At 43.6% G+C, this 16,772-nt stretch overlaps 1 protein-coding gene across 5 annotated transcripts in view; it reads right to left on the bottom strand.

Annotated features, from left to right (window-relative positions):
* The window catches only part of RPH3A (rabphilin 3A), a 265,679-nt gene that overhangs the window by 55,072 nt on the left and 193,835 nt on the right, over window positions 1-16,772 (bottom strand). For 4 of the 5 annotated variants that reach the window (XM_043901678.1, XM_043901680.1, XM_043901681.1 and 1 more), the window contains exons 3-4: window positions 5,295-5,383; window positions 851-862 (exon numbers count right to left, since the gene is read on the bottom strand). In XM_043901678.1, the coding sequence (XP_043757613.1) occupies window positions 851-862; window positions 5,295-5,365 (83 nt within the window). In that variant the 5' untranslated portion in view covers window positions 5,366-5,383. The remainder of the gene's footprint in view (window positions 1-850; window positions 863-5,294; window positions 5,384-16,772) is intronic. The other variant, XM_043901682.1, reaches the window with a different exon arrangement.

The following is a 16,772-nucleotide window of genomic DNA, read 5'->3' as shown; positions in this document are numbered from 1 at the left end:
CTTCCCAGCCCAGGGATTGCATTGGCAGGTGGATTCTTTACCACTGAGCCACCTGGATTAACATAACCATGTTATAAAGGAGAAGGCCGGGGTTCAAGGAAGTGACACTGAGCCCCAGAGCAGAACTTAGACCTGGGTGTTCTGAGGCCAGGCTCAGTGCTCTGCTTGTGGATCTGTGATAACTTCCCTACCGTGGGGAGAGTAAAAATGACCTTCCATAGTCTCCCAATGTGTACACAAAACCAAAACTCCATCTGCTTTGCAGCCTAACTGTTCATTTATTGGACCCAGCATCCAATCTGTCATGCATATTTAGGAAATGAATCTAATTTAAAACAAAAGTTATGAGCAAAGATGGGACCTCTGAGTCAAAGGCATTTCATTGGGAAATCAGGCTGACCTCCCATGAGGTGACAGAGACCATGTATTTAGCATATAACTTCCCACAAGCTCTGTTCTGTTCTTCATCATCTTTGATTAATGACAACAGTCATTTGAGTTATTATTTTCTTTATCTAAGAACAGTGTTCCCAGGCAAAATGCAAAAGAAACAGAAGGTGGTTAATAAACTTGCTGAATCCCACAAGCTGCTAAAAAAAATTAAATTGAGGGCTCCCCTAAGGAATGCTTTCCATCCTTTTATCAAGAATTTTTTTCTTGAAATTTCATATTTTTTTCTCAAGAAGGGTGTGCTTTTTTTTTTTTTAACAACTTGGATTTTTTTTTTTATTAGCTATGTAAAACATGCTAGTTCCTTTTTGAACCATCTCTTTTTAGGGGCAAGCCACTTTCATCAGAAAAGAGATAAAATTTAGTCTGTAGAAAAATAAAAGTACCACAAAATACTCACTGTTCTTTATCACTGAAGGTAGGCAAAGAAGGGAGAGAAAGAAAAAAAATGAATAAAGTTAGGGAGAAAAAACATCTCGTAACAATATCAGCACTGGATGCCACCACCACACAGTTCAGTTTAAATTACAATGACCTACTTTCACTTTTTATCAGTCATTATTATCTTATTTTAGCACATCTAAAACATGGTTGCTGTAGGGTTCCACAGCTTTGAGGAACATGACCCATCAGTTCAGTTTATTAATTAACCCATCTGATCATTTATGTATTTGAATAATATTTTTTTTGGCACTAAAGAGGAATCATTTAATGATAACAAGGCCACCACCATTCTTGTTTTCTGTTGTTTCAAACACTGAGAGTTAAGGAGCACATTGTTATTGTTTAGTAGCTAAGTTGTGTCCAACTCTTTGTGACCCCAGGGACTGTAGCCCCCCAGGCTTCTCTGTCCATGGGATTTCCCAACAAGAATACTGGACTGGGTTGCCATTTCCTTCTCCAGGGGATCTTCCCAACTCAGGGATCGAACCTGCATCTCCTGCATTGGCAGGCGGATTCTTTACCACTGATCTACCAGGGAAGTTCTCAGGAGCACGTTAAGAAAGGGCAAAGAGCCCTGAACAAGCGGAACTCACAGTGCCCCTTTCTGGGGAAGCAAGTTCTTCCATTCTAAAAAGAAGACCAGCCTCTCCATTTACTACTAGTCATGCTACCACAGACAGGTCACATCTTCCCTTTGTGCCTCGGTTTCCACCTCTGGTCTCTGCCACTCTCAGGCTTGCAGACTTGAAAGCCACAGGGAATAATCAACTATCAGAGACAGCATTTCTCCCCATGTATCCCCAACATAGAGAACTGAATCCCTGGTCCACCTGTGCAAGAAAGAAATAAATTCTCTCCTTTTAAACACAATCATAATCGTCTTCCAAACACCATCCTTGGACTCAAGGAGACTGAGAGAGGAAGGCATTTGAAAATCACAAAGGCAGTAAGTGTATCTGGCTAGCCAGCAGTTAATTAAGACTAGATTTCTTAATTTACTGGAGAAAGACATTAGAGAATCATCTGCATTAGCACATCATCACTGCCGCAGACTAGATAGCATGTGTGATGACTATAATTCACCCATTAACATTTATTGGAAAATAATTTTAATATCTGAAGAAAATGCAGTAGCAATCAAGCCAGCCAGATGCATTAGGAAAGCCAAGATGTTTCACGGGAGCCCGGGAGCACTTTAAGGAAATAGCATCCAGACTGCTTGAATAATTCTAATTTAATTGTAAGGCAAATTGTTTGGCTTCATATTGACTAAAGTAAACTGTGATGGATGGGGTTTTAATTAACCAACATTTCTTATAAAATAAATATTTTACCCCATCCACCTTCAGGCAACTGTTTATCTTATAGAGAGACAGTTTTTGGCTGATAAGACATTCTTTGCCAAATGAGTTTGGTATCAAGAGAACGTTCATAGGAAGGGCTTGGAAACTAGAAATTTCCTTTCAAAATGGAAACCAACAGAGTTCAATAATGTCTTCAAAACTGTTAAACTCGTGGAACTAGAGGAGGTTTTAGGTGGAAATAGTAAACAGACAGGGATTTTGCTTCAGAGAATATGAGTGGACTAAATATTCTGAAAGACCCTCATCAATATATAATTAGGACCTTGATAATTAAGGGCAAATCTTATTAACACAGTTCTAGGATTGCTAGAAAGTAAATGAATTCTCCAAAACCCCTCTACCTTTGAAACAAACAGACAAAATAGACTTCATCAAAATAAAAAATGTTTCCTCTTCAAAAGACGGTTATGAAAAAGAAAATGCAAGTCATAGACTGAGAAAAACATGTGCAAAATGTGTCTCCAACAAACAACTTTTATCTACAGCACATTTAAAAAAACATGTAAAACTTAATAACAAGAAGATAAAAGACCTGATTTTTAAATGGACAAAGTGTTTAAACAGACACTTTAACACAGAGGTTATATGAATGTCAAACTTACATAAAAAGATGTTCAATATCATTACTCATTAAGGGGAGTGCAAATTAAAATCACAAAACAAATACCACTATGCACACATAGAATGTTAAAATGGAAAAGACAAATTGTAGCAAGTGCTGGTGAGAAAGAAGAAGACGGAATTCTCATACACTTCTGGTGGAAATTTAAAGTGGTACAAACAATCTGGAAAACAGTTTGCAAGTTTTTTTAGAAGTTAAACATTTACCTACTAAGCCACTGAGACATTTTCCTCCTAGGTATTTCCTTAAGAGAAATACAAATATATGTCTATATAAATTTTACTTGTACTAGCCAAAAAAACTAGAAACAACCCAAATGTCCATCAACAGAAGAATGGATAAACAAACTGTAGTACATCCACACAATGAAATTTTACTTTTTTTAGCAATAAAAGGGATAAACTATTGATATGAATAACAATATTAATGGATCATGATTTAATTATGCCAAGTGAAAAAAGACACCTTCCCTCAAAGAGATGATTCCATTTACATAATTACTTAGGGATGGGTGGTGACAGGGAGGGGCAAAGGGGAATGAGTATGCATATAAGTGTAAAAATGATCAAATTGTACTTTAGATGTGTACTGTTGGAGGTACATTAGTTATACCTTTATAAGACAAATTTTTTTTTTAATAGAAAAAGAAAACCTAGCAAACTGAATCCAGAACTGGGAGCTCTGAGCAGGAAACCAATGTAAACACTAACATTGTGTCCCAGAGACTGACTCTGAGCTCCTAACTAGATGAAGATGCTGAATCTGGGACCCCCAAGGAAGCTCAGATCACATCCTTGGTGAGTAGCACACACTTCCTGGCAGAAGCAAATGCAAATCTCTCTGAAGAAAATATTCTCATGGTAGATCCCCAGGATTCTCACGGGTTGAGCTCACAATAAAACATTATCAAGCATTCAGGATAAAGAAGCTGTGGTACATACACACAATGGAATACTACTTGGCCATAAAAAAGAACATATTTGAGTCAGTTCTAATGAGGTGGATGAACCTAGAGCCTATTATACAGAGTGAAGTAAGTCAGAAAGAGAAAAACAAATATCATATATTAACATATATATATGGAATCTAGGAAGATGGTACTGATGAACCTATTTGCAGGGCAGTAATGGAGACACAGACGTAGAGAAGAGACTAATGGACAAGGGTGGTAGGGAGGGTAAGAAGAATGGACAGAGTAGCATGGAGGCATATACACTACCATATGTAAAAGAGATAGCCAATGGGAATTTGCTGAATGACTCAGGGAACTCAAACTTGGGCTCTGTAACAATCTAGAGAGGTGGGAAAGGGTTGGAGGTGGGAGGGAAGGTCAAGATGGAGGGGACATATGTATACCTATGGCAAATCCATATTGATGTATGGCAGAAATCAAACCAGTATTGTAAAGCAATTATCCTTCAATTAAAAATAAATAAATTTTAAAAATTACCAAGCATTCAAAAAATAAGGCCTTTGAGTGAAAATCTTCAGTGATGATAAACAATAGACGTAGATTGTCAAGGTCTTTAGGCGGTGGTACGCTGGTGAATGTTTAACAGTTGCACTTCTAGAGAAAAACCCCAGCGAGGCTGATTTCGGGTACCTATATGATATCACTAAATGCAAAGCTGGGAGGAAACATGCAGTAGCATACTAATATACAGTATTTCACTATACAAGTATCACAGACAACAAGTAACACAGAGAATAGCAAAATGTAGTAAAATAAGTAAGAAATTATTAATGTTGAGTATTCACCACCCTTGCCTAATATAATTATAAAACTATACAACTTAATTTTTAATAACAGTCATATTTAACAATCAACTTGCAAAATTCCTGCAAATTTAACAACAGCTCTAAGGAGCCAGCACAGTACAGAGCCAATACACCACCAATTCAGGTATAGTAATTATTTAATACAGAATGTGAAGTTATTTTTATGTGAATTTCTCAATTTTTAAATGATCAGGCCAAAACTAAAGAATACATTTCTGCAAGTCAGAGTCAGCTGGTGGCCTGTCAGTTTGCAACCTCTGATTGAGTCCAACTTCCTTATTTAATTGATAATAAACTGAGGCCCAAAGAAGGGAAATAGACTCACCCAGTAAATTAGTTCAGATTTAGGACCAGAATCAAGTCTGATTCTCATCAACAGGTTAGTGCTCTTTCCATTTCACCAGACCACCTTTCATTTAGGGCATGGAGCTCAGAGTTTCATCTTGTTACTCCAACCTTTCAAAGTAGTAAAATCAGTGGAGGAGTTTCCATGACAGAACTCCCACTAGCTTCTTTTTTCCCCCACCCCAGGGATGGAAGTTCTCTTTTTTCCCCTACTACTCCTCTCCTCCTTCAAGTGTAGATCAGGACCTCATTGCCCCTGAGCAGAAGACTTCCAGGACCCAGTGACTTACTTTGATTGCAGGGGTCGGTCACTGGGATACATCCAACGGCTTGAGCTGCTGCTGAACACGGTGTCAGTCATGGCCGAAGCCCAGAACTCCTGGAAAACATCAGTCCAGAAAGGTCATCAAGCAAACGGTCATTCAGTCACTCCTTACTTCTCAGGGCCCTTATCTATGTCTGAGGGGCATGGGAGGAAACAGAGCCTCACCCACCTTCCCCGCTCTCTAGACGGGGCCTTCAGGACCAAGAGGGACACTGTCACAGCCCTCTTCTGGCAGAAATGATCAGAATGAAGAACTCTTTCCCTTTAATCTGTGTTCCTCCCATTCATTTTTGATGCAAGAGGAAGGGTGCATATGTGCATGCTAAGTCGCTTTAGTTGTGCCCAACTCTCTGCCCCCGCCCGCCATGGACTGTAGCCCGCCAGATTCCTCTATCCGTGGGGATTCTCCAGGCAAGGATACCGGACTATTGCCAAGAATACTGGAGGGTTGCCATGCTCTCCTCCAGGGGATCTTCCCCACCCAGGGATCAAATCTGCATCTCTTTTGCCTCCTGCAGGTGGGCTCTTTAACACTAGAGCTACCTGGGAAGCCCAAGAGGAAGAGCTCTCAACTCCAATCCGGGATATTTCTACTAGAGGATGGCATCTGGCTCATGTACTAGTCAACTTGGCCTTGGGTAGGTAAAAAAAAAAAAAAAGCAAAACCCGTCTCTCAGAGTTTTGAGGTCTCAAATGCTACAGTCATCCCTGGCTTGCTTTCTTTTAATACTCTACACCCAAGCCATCAGAAAGTCATGGCTTGATTGTCATAGAGCCAGAATCTTCCCAATATTCTCTGCCCTATTTGCTTATGTGCTGATCCAAATCTCTGCTGCCCCAGCCTGCCTTACTACAGGAGCCTCTTCAACTGTCTCCCTGCTTCTGCTCTTGGCCCACCTCAGTCTATGCTCTACACAGTGACCAGGGAGATGGTCACAGACATAAACCACAGTTTGTGAAAACAGTTGGAATCTCCCACTAAAATGTAAGCCTCTTGCAGAACTCTTCCTGTTTTGTTCTCTGTTTAATCTCTAATACCCAGCATAGCTCCTGGCATGGGGAAGGCATTTAGTAAATAATTATTGAATGCATGAATGAGTCTTCATCAATGCTAAGCAAGTCCAGCTGAACTTAGGCAAACTTGTGTTCTTTCTGGACCTCCACTCCTCCCTGCTCCCCCAGGTATAGCCAAAGAGGAAGGGGAAAGAGACTATGGCGATCACATTTAATTTATTGTTTTAAAAGTTTTGGAAGGTAGGTCATGGCGTCCAGTGGGTCCTGATTTCGCTGAAGTTCTTGTTACATTACAGTCCTTTTCCCTAGGAAGATGAATAGATGAACAGTTGGGAGGGGAACAGGGAGAGAACTGTCTTTCCTATTCTGCAACCAGTGCAATTATTAAATATTCACGTGGGTGGGGTGGGGGTGGAGGGCTCTGATGGTTGGACACAGGAGAGGAAAGACCCCTTACAGCAAAGCCATTTCATCTGCTCCCAGGTGGTTAACATAATCTTCCTAGAATAATATGACCGTTTCATTGTTTCCACTCTGAAAACAGAAAAAGGAGCAATGACTCCTGTTGCGAAGGAAATATGCTGAAAAACACCTTAACTTCTCATTACTGCCTGTGCCAAGAGCTGAATGAGGCTGCCCGGGCCCCCTGGGGTCCTCTGGTCCCTGCTGGGTACCGAGAGCGTCAGTCCTCAGTAATGAGCTTCCTCGGCTGCCCTTGACCGGAACAGCTAAGCGTTCGTTTGAATGCATTGCATCCTGAAGCAAGATGCAACAGTGCCCTTGGAGGATCCCAGGAGGCGGGGATGAGGGGATGGGACGGGTGATACACAGTCTCTGCTCAGGAACTCTGACCTCCAAATTCTGATGCTCAGAACAGACACCTGCCCACCCAGCCTGGAGATCACATGCTCTGTTAGAGCCAAAGCCCTGGCTTAAATCTAGTGAGGCAGCAGCAAGTTCAGAAAGCATAAAATAATTACCTTCCCTGGAAGCCAGAGGCTTAGCTCTCTGCTGGGCACCACAGCAAAGGGGCCACACCATAGCCCTGCTGTGAGCGCCAAGGAATGAAAGAAACAACAGCAACAATCACTAGTTCAAGTATCAAGGGTTTGGTACCTGCTAACTGCCTTTCAGATTTTATCTCATTTAATCCTCAAAAAGTCCACATAGTCAAAGCTATGGTTTTTCCAGTAGTCATGTATGGATGTGAGAGATGGACCACAAAGAGGGCTGAGCGCCAAAAAATTGATGCTTTCGAATTGTGGGGCTGGAGAAGACTCTTGAGAGTCCCTTGGACAGCAAGGAGATCAAACCAATCAATCTTAAAGGAAATCAACCCTAAATATTCACTGGAAGGACTGATGCTGAAGCTGAAGCTCCAAACTTTGGCCACCTGATGCAAAGAGCCAACTCATTGGAAAAGACCCTGATGCTGGGAAAGACTGAAGGTAGGAGGAAAAGGGGGCAGAAGAGGATGAGATGGATGGATGGTATCACTGACTCAATGGACATGAGTTTGGGCAAACTCCAGGAAATAGTGAAGGAAAGGGAAGCCTGCTGTGCTGCAGTTCATGGGGTCGCAAAGAATTGGACACAACATAGCGACTGAACAACAATCCTCAAAATAGATTTAGGAGGTAAATGTCCATATCCCATTTCACAGATGAGTAACTGAGTCACAGAGAGTTTAAGTGGACTTCCCAAGGACCTTCTTGAAGCCCTTCAAGGAAGCAATCTAAATGCCTAATAACAAGCACTGGCTAGCAGGATGCTGGTGCATCTGTATGGTGGAGGGCTTCACAGCTGCAAAGAATAATGAGAATTTAAGATGGATATGGATTGATCACCAAGATTACTTGTCTAGTGGCCAGGCCAAGACATAGAACACTGTTCGAGAACACTATTGTGTAAACAGGGAAAGTAGGATAATGTGCATGTTTAGGTTGTATATGCATAAAGCATCTCTGAAAAGAACACACAAGAAACGGACAATACCATTGGCCTCTATGGAGGGAGCCTGGGAGGTTGGGCCTGAGATGGGAAAAACTGTCACATGATACCCCTTTGTATTTGCAACCATGAAGATACTTTAGCTATTCAAAAATAAATGTCTTTTTCAAAAGATAATTTTTAAATAATAAATTACTTCAATTTATTGGCTGTCCAATGCATATAAGATTTAAGACTCTCTCCATGACCTCAAAGAACTGTCATGACCTTCTACCTGCTACTGTTCCTAGATCTTGGACCATGCTCCAGTCAAGCTGGCTTTTCCAGCTGCCAAGTGTTTGCCTTTGCTGAGTCTCTGCCTTGATAGCTTCTTCCTCTTACTCTTGCATAGCGGGTTTCTGCTCATGCTCTTCTGGTCTCTGCTCAAATGTCACCTCCTCCAAGAAGCCTTCACAGACGACACCCTCTAAGTCACCTCCTCTCACTCCTTACTTCTCACTGTTTGTTTCCTCTATAATATTTATCAAGACATGTAATTATTATTTTTTCTTTACTTATTCACTGTTTGTTTCCCCACCTATCCCATAATATCCATGAGAGATATTATGGGTCTGGGTCTGTATTTGTTCAGCAGTGACTCCAGTGCATGTGGAACCAACTTCATGAAGCTTTGGCCAGTACAGTCACACAGGGACCCATGTCTAGAAGGACCCTGAACTCAGAATGACCCCGTCCTTAGAAGAGCCCACACTTGGCTTAATGCTTTGCTGTCATCATCTCAAAATGTTTTATGGTATTTGAACAAGGGGCCTTACGTTTTCACTTTGCAGGAGTGTGGTATACAGTAGGTGTTCAATGAATCTCCACACAAGTCCTAGAGCTCAGTGAGTGCGGAAGGTACTCAGTAAATCTGCATGTAAGTGACAGAGCCAGGCCTTGTTCCAGATCTGCTCACCTCCACAGCTTGGTACTAATCTTTAAATCACCTGCATTTTAAAATGACTCAAAGACCCAGTGCCAAGCCCAGAAAAGATTCCAGAACCCTGCCTTTCTCCCTCTGCATTTTGTTCTACCTACTTCTCCCCTGGCTCCCATCAGCACTGTTTGTTAAGGAACTGTGCCTCCATTCCCCAGAATCTCCAAGGTCTTCTGCTGGGTTTAGTTGAACTGAAAAAAAAAAAAAAAAAAAACCAAACAACCCTGACTGTCCATTAAGCTTCAGAGTCACAGCAGGTGTCTAAGCGTGACGCAGCGGGGCTGGGCTGGGCTGGTGGCGGCCCTGCACGTGGCACTTCAGGGCACTGCAGGGACCCAGCATGGGCTGCAGCTGTCTGCGTGGAGTTCAATGCCACAGTCAGTCTCCCAGCCCCACAGAGCTGGAATTAAACCAGATGCTTCACAGTAGAACCTGCAGCCACCAGCTTGGATGGTGCCAAATCGGTTCTATCTCTGTGTCTCTTTTCCTGCCCTGTTCCTCTCCCCCTGAGTCCATCCTATCTCTACTCAATTAGGAATTCGGGGCGGAGGGAGGGGGGCGGAATCACTCAGACTGCCTGATGGGATGGGATATGCAACTTACACCAAAGGCTCCAAACAGGAGTGAAGTGGGGCTGGGGGGACTACACTGACAGCATCCAGGCTGAAAGTATGTTTTGTTTGGCCCATGCAATAGTTTTTAAAAGTAAGAGTAAGCCAGTATTTTAAAGGCACAGGATTTAATTAAAAATACAGATTGCCAGCTTCTCTTGAGAAACGGGAAGAATAAAAGAAATTTATAGAACATCTATTACTATGTGGCAGACACTGGTGTAGGCACTAGGGATACGGCATTAAAGCAAATAAAAAAGGAAAATCTTTGTCCTCGTGGAGCTTCCCTTCTAATGGGGAAACAGTAAGTCAAATGAAAGCATGTCAGCTGGTGACCAAGCACTTTAAAGAAAAACAAAGGAGGGTTGGTGAATGAGAGGGAAGTTTGATTTTAAATAAGTGGTCTAGGGAATTCCCTGGTTGTCCAGAGGTTAGTGCTATCACTACCAGGGGCCTGGGTTCGATCCCTAGTTGGGGAACTAAGATTCCACAAGCTGTGCGATGTGGTTAAAAAAAAAAAGGGTGGAGGCTCACTGAGAAATTATATTTGAGCAAAGACCTGAAGTGGGTAATGGACTGAGCCATGTGGCTATCTTGTGGGGGAGCATTCTAAGTGGAGGGGAAAAGCAAGTACCAAGGCCCCGGGGTGGGTGTGTACCTGGTTAGCTGGAGAAATGACAAGGAGGGCAGAGCGGCCGGAGTGGAGTGAGCAAGGGGGAGATGAATGGGAGCTGAAGCAGCAGTGGAGGCCGTGTGGAGGGGGGGTGGACCTCAGATCATCAGGACCACTTAAGCTTCTACTCTGAGTGATGTAGGAGCCACACAAGGACTTTGAGAAGTGAACTGAATATATCCTATTCTGTCTCAATGCATCCAGCTTTGATTATTTGACAGGCACTCATGGTTCCTACCAGAGAAGGCAATGGCACCCCACTCCAGTACTCTTGCCTGGAAAATCCCATGGACGGAGGAGCCTGGTAGGCTGCAGTCCATGGGTCGCAAAGAGTCAGACACGACTGAGCAACTTCACTTTCACTTTTCACTTTCATGCATTGGAGAAGGAAATGGCAATCCACTCCAGTGTACTTGCCTGGAGAATCCCAGGGACGGAGGAGCCTGGTGGGCTGCCGTCTGTGGGGTCGCATAGAGTCGGACACGACTGAAGCGACTTAGCAGCAGAAGCAGCAGCATGGTTCCTACATACCTTTGCCATGGCAAGGACACTTGGTCCAGTGAGAGAAAGATGGTGGTCTCTTGCCCTGCCTACTGTACTTGACAGAGCTGAGCATGCCTACACCTGCCTGCAAGCCTTGCCATTCCACTCTCTCAGAGCCCCAGCATCCTTTACCCGAGCTTCCTCCAGGGGATGCAGGCTGCTGCTGGCTTCTCTCTGCTTCCAGAACCAGTTGGGTCATCCCCAGCCTCCCCTGAACCTGGCCAAATCTGGAATGACAATACTTTGACTCCTTCCATGCTGAGCTGGTTGGTGTCCAAGATGAGGACAGAAACAAGTCTGAGAGATGCTCCAGATGAAGGCATCTCTGTGCTGCCAGCCTTGAAACAGAGCAAATTCACTGTCATCTCCCCAGGGTTCTCCCATCACCATATCGCAATAACAGATGGTTCCTACCATAAGCCCTCAAAAAATCCCACAGGATTTTATGGGTTTTTTTAAAAAAACCCATTTTATGGGTTTTTAAGGCAGGCACACAACTCATCTCCCACTGCTCTACAACTCTGGCAATTTGCAGAGACCACGTGGTAAGGGGCCATAATTGTCCTAGCCTATGCAGCTGCTCCATCATAAATTAGCCAGTCCCAGCTAATGTACCAGCTAACCACAGAAGTGAACAAGCCCAGCCAAGATCACCCAAGTCTGGCCTAGACCAGAAGAACCAACCAGGTGAACTCAACCCAGTGGCTGACTCTAAATAATCTTGAGATAAATAAATAGCTGTTGTCCTAATTCACTCATTTGTGGGTTGCTTTGTTATGCAGTAAGATCTGGCTGATGGAGCAGCCCATGTTGTGGAACAATTCCTGGCCTTGGACCCAAAGTCTGGGATCTGACCTTAGCTCCCCTATTCATTTCCTGGCATCTCATTTAGTCATTCTGGGCCTCAGTTTCTGCATCTGATTAAAATGAGGGCGTAAGAATTCCCATCTTTGTCATGCCAACTTCACAGGGTTTTTGGGAAGAGCCAAAGGGTTAATACACGTGCAGAGGCCTGGTAAGATAAAATACTTTTTAAGGATTAAGCAAAGAGGTCATTGTTAGTGTTATTTGAGGGTGGGGCTGGGGAGAAGAACACATGTCTAATTTCTAGGTGTTTTTAGGCCCGAGTGAGACACTGCAGTGGATGCCTGGGGTAGAGATTTCCTGCTTTTTCCTGTCCATCACTTATCCCTTTTTTTTTTTTTAAGTAACAGCACCCCCAATTTTCCTTTGGGAAACCATCCCTCTCTCATATCAATCTGCGTGGCTCAGATGGAGATTACCCAAACCTGGTCCCTAAAGGTGGACCAAAGATCCATCTCTAACCAATCAGTGTATTATATGCCCTATGGGCTCAGGGATAGGCACATGTCCCAGTCTGGACCAGTAAAGGTATGCCCTAAGACTTGTTGGAACTACGTGGAAAGAAGCATTCTTTTTCCATTGTGATTGCTAAACTGGTAGAAAAGAAGCCCGGAGCTGCTATTGGTCACTTTTTGGCACCAGATAGGAAAGGTCTGCCAAAGGATGAAAGTGGAGTTAAGAGATGGAGAGTGACTGGTTCCTGATGATGCTGTTGGAATGCTGGATCCAGCCACACCTGAATCCCTCATGGTCTGTTTTGGCTACCATATGCTGAACATATGAACAAATATGCTCCCATTTTTTTTTTTCCTGAAGTCAAATTTGAATTGAATTTCTGTCATTAGAACCCTCCTAACCTCTCTTTATGTGTCTTTATAAACCAGCTACCTTGGAGCAAATGGGGATCTCAAAGAAAACCAGAATTGGCTGAAGTCTGGGAAAAAAACACCCATCTTCATCCATCCCCCCCAGAAATGCACCCCCTCTTTACTTCAGAGGCACTGCCACCCAAGCTGAGGTTATGCAAGAGGACAAGAAACATTTGTTATGCATCCTCACCAAGGCCTGCTGAGACCCTGCACTGACAATTAAAATTCAGTGACAATAAACAGCACTAATTAAAAGCAAAACTAAGTACTTAATAGACAAATGAGGTGCCAGTATTAAAAGCTAGGATGAGAGAACTGGCATTAATTAAAAACAAAGACTAATTTCCTCCCTCCTCCAAATGGACTGCATTGTGTGTGTCTAGAAAATGTTTAGATTCATTAATGTACAAAATGCCATGGAAGCAGACAGGTTATGGGATTGGCTCTGTCTGGGGGTGGGGGTGGGGTGGGTCCTTCCCAAAACGGGTAAGACTGGGACTGCTCCCTGAAGGATGAGCTGGAGTATGCAAGACATGAAGACTGGAGGAAAAGATGAGGGAATAGAGTGAGCAAATGCTCAGAGGCTTCAATGGACATGGAATATTTAAGGAATGGAGACATTCAGGGGGATGGAGCCTGGGGTGATTGTAAGGCTGGGAAAAGGGGAAAACAGAAAAGAGTGAATAGGTCCCAGTGATGAACCCCTGTTTCTGTGGGTCAACAAGGACAGTGCATAGCGTCTCCAGCACTCTCCACGCAGACAACCCCTGCTTCCAGTTAAAGATCCAGAGGCTAAGATCACATATTCTTAGCAGACAGTTCAGCAAGGTGACTTAGGGTATGAGGTGGGGGGGCCAAGTCCATTCTGCCATTTATGAGCCTGACAAGTGGATTCACCTTCCTGACCCTGTTTCCTCATCTGTAAAGTGGGAACAATAACAGGACCCATCTCAAAATAGAATTGTGAAGATTAAATGAGATGAGGCCTGACACAAGTCATCTTCTTGTAAGTGGGAACTATCATTTATTTATGTTATTATTAATAAAAATATCAGCTATGTTTTCTTAAAGAAATGGGAACCCAACTTTGGCATGAGTAGGAAAAGTCTCAGGATTCTTGAAGCCAGATTAAGTATGTGAAGCATGATAATGAATGATGGAAATAAAAACAACAACAAAATGCATTCTGTTATTATGTAAGAGCAATATAATTGTACTAACACAAGGGTTACTTGAGAGTGCTATGGAGAAGGAAATGGCAACCCACTCCAGTATTCTTGCCTGGAGAACCCCCATGGACAGAGGAGCCTGGCAGACTACAGTCCATGGGGTTGCAAGAGTCGGATACAACTTAGTGACTAGATCATAATGGTTGTCATTAATGCTGATAACTAAATATTTCTGACTTCCCACAATGCGATAGGATTGCTCTTCCCTCTTCCTGGAAGGCTGGAACACAAAGTGTTTTGGCCAAAAAAAAAAAAAAAAATCCAGGTGGAAACTAAAGCAAGGGCTCACGTCACCGCTTTCCCCTTTTCCTGTCTTGACAATCGTAGACATATGAGGATGGAGCTCCCCCCTCAGTCTGGGTCCCTATGTGAGGACAAATGCAGAGCAGACACCCACTGCTAACCCACCATATCCAGGTAGCATGAGTGAGAAATAGAGTTCTGTTGTCTTGGTCCTTGCAACGTTCAGGATTGCTATTACCACAGCACAACCTAACCCATCCTTTCTGGACTCACTGTGAGCCGGTAACTGCACTAAGTGTTTCATGTGCAATATCTAGTTGTATCTTCATAAAGATCCTAGAAAACAGGAGCTTTTGTTACCCACTTTTACAGATCAGAAAACTGAAGCCCAGAGAGGTAAGGTCATTTGTCCAAGGACACACAGCCAATAAGCCATAACAGTGCGTGCATTCAAAATGAGTCCACAGCAGAAAACACATGACACACACTGAAAGCAGGGCAGAGCAGCCAGAGTTGATCTTCCTGGGGGGAAAAACGTCTCCTGCCAGAGGGAGGTGCCCCCATCATTTCCCTCTTCCCCTAGGTTATGAATCCCTCTGAACCCCGAGTCTACACATCCAAATACTGAACAATAAAATGCAAAGGTAGACACTATTAACAGAACACTCTTCAGGGCTCCCTGCATAGCCCAGCCAATTACCTGATTCCTTGATAAAGTGGAAGCTCGCCTTTGTTGTGCTGTTAATCGAGTTTATCTCTGCTCCAACTCCATTGTGGTGAGTAAGGAGAAGAGGAAAAGCTCATGATTGATTTCTGCACTTGCGCACACTTGCACAGACACACACAGCCCCAAACAGGAAAATGTGATTAGACAGGTCTGCGTATTAAAACAAGTAATTTAGCTTAATGGCCTCTGGCTGCCACTCAGGCTCAAGTTGCAATACCATTCATTCTGATTAAAACTCAGTTGGAACTGACTTATTTGCAGCCCTAAGCTAACTTTCCTCATGTTACAGAGACCACAAGTGTCACCCTAATTCCTCCTCTGCCTCAGGGATGAAATACTCAGAGCAGAGAGGGGCATTTATCCCTTTGAAAAAAACAGCATCCTCTCATTTGAGGGGCACTTTCACAAATCACAGATAGGAGACATAGGACTCCCATTTTACAGCTAAGGAAACTGAGGTCCTGATTTTCCTGAGGTCCTGATTTGAGGTCACATGGTAGCAGGTAGAAAATCCAAAGATATTCCTGGATCTGGGTCTTGTATAAATGAGCCTTCTGACCACTCTGTTATCTTGACTATTGTTGCAAATAATACAATATTTGTTATTTTAAGTGAAAGTCGCTCAGTCCTGTCTGACATTTTGTGACCCCCATGGACTATACAGTCCATGGAATTCTCCAGGCCAGAATACTGGAGTGGGTAGCCATTCCCTTCTCCAGGGGATCTTCCCAACCCAGGGATCAAACCCAGGTCTCCCACATTGCAGGCGATTCTTTACCCGCTGAGCCACAAGGGAAGGCCAAGCATACCGGAGTGGGTAGCCTGTCCCTTCTCCAGCGATGGGGGAGCCAACCAGGTATAAATCCAGGTGTATCTTCCCGTGATACCAAACTCCTGACCATCACTCTGGACAACCACTCATATAACACAGCTGCCCGGCTAGATGAGGCACCACCAAGTGAAAGGTACAGTGAGGGAAAGTCTAGCATAAGGTAAAGAACAGCTCTTGGGAATTCCGGCAGTCCAGTGGTTAGGACTCAGCACTTCTACTGCAGGAGACATGGGTTCAAACCCTGGTTGGGGAACTAAGATCCCACAAGCCACACAGTGTGGCCCTAAATCCCACAAACCAAAACAAACAAACAATATCCAGCTCTTGTTAGAGCTGATATGATCAGAGGTATCAAAAGGAGGATGTGCTACTTTGAGAAGTAATGAGTTCCCATTCACTGGAGTTGGTCAAGCACACACAGCGAAACTACTTGTTGGGACTGCTGTAAAGAGGGCTATGAGTTTTTCCGAAATGGCCTCTTTCTGCATTTGAAAAGGAATGGTTCAAGTTCACAGACTTTCCTCTTATGTGTGAGCAAAACTCCTCACATTTCACTTGTCTGACTCTCTCATCAAGCAAGCAAGGCCAGTTTCCATTTATAAGATAGAAAGATTCAGTACTCTGGTCTCAGATGCGCCCTGCCCTGGAAAAATGCACATGTCATTCCATCCTTGGAAGAAGCAATCAGGGCTCAGGAAGAGCTTTGCTTGCCTCCTCACCTCAACACACACAAACACACACTCACATTCTCTGTCACCCACACCCTCTACTTCGGTTCACCAGCACCTACCTACACTCACGCTACAGCCCCCTTCCTTCCCACGCCACATACTTAGATTTGTCCATCCCTACTGACAACATTCTGGTGCACTTATGCCCATTCATACTCAAACTACACATCCACACACCCTC

This window comes from Cervus elaphus, chromosome 5, assembly GCF_910594005.1.
Source record: "Cervus elaphus chromosome 5, mCerEla1.1, whole genome shotgun sequence".
Classification (NCBI taxonomy): Eukaryota; Metazoa; Chordata; class Mammalia; order Artiodactyla; family Cervidae; genus Cervus; species Cervus elaphus.
Note: the sequence above shows the minus strand (reverse complement) of the source record. Positions and strands in the feature narration are given on the sequence as shown.